General features: G+C 35.5%; 1 protein-coding gene across 5 annotated transcripts in view; it reads right to left on the bottom strand.

Moving 5' to 3' along the window:
• Nucleotides 1-6,000, bottom strand: part of SMG7 (SMG7 nonsense mediated mRNA decay factor) — a 94,132-nt gene that overhangs the window by 20,435 nt on the left and 67,697 nt on the right. For all 5 annotated transcript variants that reach the window (XM_011995336.1, XM_011995339.1, XM_011995337.1 and 2 more), the window contains 2 exons: nucleotides 3,193-3,263; nucleotides 1,963-2,023 (listed from right to left, as the gene is read on the bottom strand). In XM_011995336.1, coding sequence (XP_011850726.1) covers nucleotides 1,963-2,023; nucleotides 3,193-3,263 — 132 coding nt within the window. The remainder of the gene's footprint in view (nucleotides 1-1,962; nucleotides 2,024-3,192; nucleotides 3,264-6,000) is intronic.

The raw sequence follows: 6,000 nt of genomic DNA, 5'->3' as shown, positions 1-6,000 counted from the left end.
GGCACTATTCACAATAGCAAAGACTTGGAATCAACCCAAATGTCCATCAGTGACAGACTGGATTAAGAAGATGTGGCACATATACACCATGGAATACTATGCAGCCAGCCATAAAAAAGGATGAGTTCGCGTCCTTTGTAGGAACATGGATGCAGCTGGAAACCATCATTCTCAGCAAACTATCACAAGAACAGAACACCAAATACTGCATGTTCTTACTCATAGGTGGGAACTGAACAATGAGATCGCCTGGACACAGGAAGGGGATCATCACACACCGGGGGCTATTGTGGGGAGGGGCGAGGAGGGAAGGATAGTATTAGGAGATATACCTAATGTAAATGATGAGTTAATGGGTACAGCACACTAACATGGCACGTGTATACATATGTAACAAACCTGCACGTTGTGCACATGTACCCTAGAACTTAAAGTATAATAAAAAAAAAAAGATAAAAAAAATATTAGTCATGCAACATCACTATTTCCATATTTAAAAACTATAATTGTAGAGGCAGTGTAGAAACAGACTATAGGAGGAGAGGAACTATACTTAGGGAGGTTTTTGTACTTCAGGTAAACTGGTGATAAAAGCCTGAACTACGTATGGGGAAATAAGTGGAAAGAGTTGAACCTAAGAAGCATTTCAGACACAGCATTATAAAGGCTTGGTGAGAAAGACAAATGGAAACAAGAATTTTTCAGATTTTTAGCTTGGTCATATAGATGGGTAATGCCACAGGCACAGAGAGAAAATATAGAAAGAAGACAGCTTTTTGGCTGAGCAAATCGGAAAATATAAGCTCAATTTTTGGTCATGTTAAAGTTTAAAATGCATAAGGGAGGTTAGATTGTTAGAATATGCATCCAAACTTCAAGAGAAGTCAGAGCTGAAAATTTGGGACATACCATTCAAGAGACATAGGGATGGATTTGATCAACAGGGTGAATGTAGAAAGTGGGAAGGAAAGGGCAAGAAAAGAATCCTGGAAAACAACAACATTCAGAGACATGTAGTTGAAAAGAAATAGTGAAAAAGACTGAGTGCTAAGGGTGGGAAAAATAGTTATCAGAGAGCTAAGGAAAAAGTTTTCATGAAGGAAGGAAATCAACGGACTCAATGCTGAAGAAAATTCAATAGGATAAAGATTATAGTCACCGGATTTTGGTATCTAGAAGACACTGATAGTTTAAACCGCAGTAGGCTGAAAATGATTGGGAGTTGAAATGGAGTCAGTCAGGTTGGCCCGCACTACTCTTTTTCTTTTTTTTTGAGATGGAGTCTCGCTCTGTCACCCAGGCTGGAGTGCAGTGGCGTGATCCCGGTTCACTGCGACCTCCGCCTCCCAGGTTCAAGTGATTCTCCTGCCTCAGCCTCCTGGGTAGCTGGGACTATAGGTGCCTGCTACCATGCCCGGCTAATTTTTTTTGTATTTTTAGTAGAGACGGGGTTTTCCAGGTTAGCCAGAATGGTCTCCATCTCCTGACCTCATGATACACCTGCCTCCACCTCCCAAAGTGCACACTACTCTTTTTAAGAAGTTTGATGATGAAAAGATAAGACAAGGTAGGAAAATAGGTGGATGTAAATTCATTTTATCTTTTTAAAAGAATGCGGCACACTTAAATGTTACTAGGCTAAAGGGAATTAGTTGTTAAAAAAAGAAAGGAAAGAAAGACAAGACACTGGAAATACAATGCAGAGAGGATAACAGATGGGGCAAGGTTCTTAGGGAGGTGAGAAGGGATGGGATCAAGGGCACAGGTGGAAAGGTTACATTTTAATTTTTATTACACAGGAATTGAAGGCGTGACATACACAATACAATTCACAACAAACTTTCACTATGAGTTGCTGTTACAAAAATAACACACAGCTGGGAAGATCAAAGGTTCCTCTACATCCAAGCCCAATTCCCTGCAATCACTGGCAATGATAAAGGTACTTCAGCTATCACCTACCTGAAAGAAGGTCTCAATGCCAAGAATCCTTGTAATTCAAACTCCTCTGGAAGTGGTGTCGCTAAAGGGTCAAAATCAAAATTTGCAAACATTTTAATTAAAATGTTGTTCGGTAGAATACTGTTCCCTAAAATTTTTTTTTAAATTAACATGCAGAAAGAAATTATAATGCTTATAGTTCTCTGCTCTTCTTTATAGTAATTCTGATGAAAATAACTCACCTATCAAAACTCTGCATGTTATCTTTGGGACACAGACATTCCCCTAATACTCACTTAATACTCAATGCTGAGGAGAATGGTTTTTTAAAAAATTAGCAGTCTTAAAAATTCATAGTCTTGGATCCAGTAATCCCAATGTTTAGATTACCTGTCTCTTTTTACTGAAAGCACTGAATAACACTGACATCATCTGAGAGCTTGCAAGAAATGCAGAATCTTGGGCACTAATTCAAAACTACTGAATCATAAACTGTACTTTAAAAAGATTCAGGTGATTTATGTGCAAATTAATGCCTGAGGAGCATGGATTTAATAGAAAAAAAAAGTCAGAAAGAAGCCAAGCCAGAGGTTGTTCAGTGCAGCATTATTTACAGTGGGGAAAATTGTAAAGCAACAGAAAGCACGTAAATGGATTATAGCACTTTCATAGGATGGAATATTATGAAGTCAGTAAAAGTCATGTTTTCGAAATGCTTAATGACACAATAAAATGCTAACAATATAATACTAAATTTCAAAATCAGGCACAAAACTTTATTTGAAATGAATCATTTCCTGTGTGTGTATGTGTGTGTGTGTACATGTAAGAAAAAGGCCCAAAGAAGATACACTATTGTGACTAGTAAAAGGTATCTCTGTATGGGAGATTTGTGTTCTGTTTGTACTAAATTTTCTATGATGAGTAAGTATTACTTTGACAGAGCAATGTTCACATTAATTGCTTTTTTTTTTAATAGTAAGAATGAGGAGGAAGGAAAGACAGAAAGAATCTGAAGGTATTACACTCTCTGAACTCCTATTTGAATGATGCTAAATGAGATTAAGATGCCAGAAGAACTGGGAGAACATTATCTACTTCCACCCACTTACTGTAGAGTTCACAGTCACTTCTGAGATACTGAATTTAAGATCAATCATTCATCACCAAAAACCTCTTCTTCTCTGGCCTTAAGCACACCATCGATGATGGAGAACCACATCAACAACACAAGGTTAGGGTAGCTCTTACCACTAGTACTTGAGAGGTCCTCTTCATGGGGATGGAAACTATTCAGAAGAGAAATCAACCAGGGCCAAATGCTGTAAATTAAAGAAATAATTCAGACTTTATTTTTATATAAGAGAAACCAGAACACTAATAAGCCATGAAAATGGTATCTACAGGTCCTGGACTTTATGTATTTTTCCCTTATTTCAGCATTTCAAAGGCTGTATAATTTTTAAAAATGTATTTTCAAAGATACACTAGTGATAAAGATACAACAAAAGGGACAAATTTCCATGACAGAGAACTGCTACTACTGTAGATCATTTCCCATGTTCCTAATTCAACAAACAGTGAAAATAATTTGTCAGTTTTAAACATGGAAAACTGAAATAGGCTGAGAAAATTTTGAGCAAAGAAACAACATACTATGTTTTTATAGAGCTTTCACATACATTATGAGTTGCGGAATCCACTGTTCTTTAATCTACGACAGGGTATGGTTATACCACACAAATCACATTCCCTGTTCAAAGCAATAACACCTCTTTTTTCATGGTACAAAAAATCCACATTTTAACAACAGCCTGAACTCTAAACTCTGTTTCCTAATACACAAATTTTGTGAAAGCTTACACATAAAATATTAGAACATATTCTTTCCACTACTCAGAAGTAAGTTCTATATATGTATTTGTTAACTGTGTCCTTGGTTCCTGAGTCAGGTATGTTAAAGTTTCCATTATGGATATAGATTTATAAATATCACTTTACATATAAACATTTGTATCAAAATCTCTGTTATCTTTAAAACATAAGAGCAATTTATAAATCTGATGTAATATATATGACAGGGCAAAACTTTTGAAGTGAGACAAATCCAAGTAGTTTGAATGTTCATTTGCTGGGGTGAGGAATAGATGTGATGGGTGGAGGTAGCCATGTTGCTTAAAATTATTTGGTTAAAATAATTAGCTTAAAATAATTTGGTTTTGGCCTGGAAACAATTACTTTGATTTTCCTACAGTAGACTCATGTATCTAATCACATTCTCCTTAATATGAAGCTTACCTTTGAATATATATCAACCAACTTTTATTAAAAAAAAAAAAAAAAAAAAAAAAAAAAAAAAGAAAAGCATGAGGTGAAGTGCCCAGGATAGAGAAACTGGATGTAAATAATCACACTATGGAAAATTGTAAGTTAACAACTATTTGGGACAGTTGTACACTCTGAAATATGGGAATATGCTACTTTAAAAATATCAACAAATATATACCATATATAAACAAATATTGAAGAATAACAGTCTGCTACAAACCTTTGGAGATGTGAGATAGCTGGAAAAAAAGGTCAGTAATCTAAAAAAGAATATTATACTGGTACAATGTTCTCATGAAACATAAGCTCTCAAGAAAACACTGTAGAAAAAGCGCATGAGTGGATGACCTAATGATATACTGCTTTACCCTATAACTATTTTCCACAAAGGAAAATCACTATTCCATGTATTCATTAGCTTAAGAGAGTATGTTCTCAAAAAAGTACAAGGGAAAGTAAATTCTAGAAATTGAGAAGGTTCAGATATAAGAAACTAATATTATTTGAATATATATACAATTCTAAGTTCACAAAAGTCATTGTTTTTCCATTACTTAAAAGATATAAATGAACATTATAACTTTAATGTATTAGACATATAAGGAAAATCTTCAGTTTTAAAGAGATATCCCATGCTAGTCTTTAAAATGAGTACTAACATAATTTAAGATAGAAGGAAACACCTGCAAGGGCATAATTCTAAAGATTTTGGTAAATCTGATAGGAGGAAGAGGAAAGAGTAAATGACAGGAAAAAAAAAAATGGAGGGAAAAAGTGTTTGCCAATAAAGCTATTCCTTCTGGCTGAACATCTTTTGCCATGAAAAGAAATGGGAATATATGGAATGGGCCAAAAGGATCACTGTACAGGAACAACAACAAGAAAAAACAAAACACAATGAAAGTAACAGTCCCTACTCATAAATATAAAAACTCTATAAGCAAATGGTAAAACATGCAGTTCTTCTTTCGTAACATTACTGATATAATATGCTGAATTAAACATAACTTTGAGTTCTAGAGTATACAAGAGTAGAAAAACTGTACAGCCTAGTTAAGAAATAAAAATTTTGTGCAAGGAAGCAATGTCTGAAAATCTGTATCACTAAAACCTATGCTAACATTAAAGGAGATATATGTAGTAGGCTGTGCTATGTTCCTAAACTCTACTCATGATAATGTCAATATATCATGGGAAGAGCTTATAGCTACATGAAAGAAAAGACAATTATGAAGCAGACAGACCATAAGGTCTTTTTTTTTTTTTTTTTTTTTTGAGACAGAGTCTCACTTGGTAGTCCAGGCTGTAGTACAGTGGCGCGATCTCAGCTTACTGAAACCTCCGCTTCCTGGGTTCAAGCAATTTTCCTGTCTCAGCCTTCCGAAGTGGTGGGATTACAGGCATATGCCACAAGGCCCGGCTAATACCTTTTGTATAAAGATACAAAAAAAATCTTTTGTATAAAAATACTCTTTTAGTAAAAAGTAAAAGAGATGGGGTTTCACCATGTTGGTCAGGCTGGTCTCAAACTCCTGACCTCAAGTGATCCGCCTGCCTCAGCCTCCCCAAGTGCTGGGATTACAGGCATGAGCCACAGTGCCTGGACCACAGCGTCTTAAATGTGGCTTAAAAAAGGCATTTTCTAAGTTGTGACCTTAGTCAATATACATGCTAGGCCACAAAGCAAAACTTTCAAAGAGATTCTCCTTAAATATACCATCAAAATACGCA

This window comes from Mandrillus leucophaeus, unplaced genomic scaffold (genome assembly GCF_000951045.1).
Source record: "Mandrillus leucophaeus isolate KB7577 unplaced genomic scaffold, Mleu.le_1.0 Scaffold484, whole genome shotgun sequence".
NCBI lineage: Eukaryota > Metazoa > Chordata > Mammalia > Primates > Cercopithecidae > Mandrillus > Mandrillus leucophaeus.
Note: the sequence above shows the minus strand (reverse complement) of the source record. Positions and strands in the feature narration are given on the sequence as shown.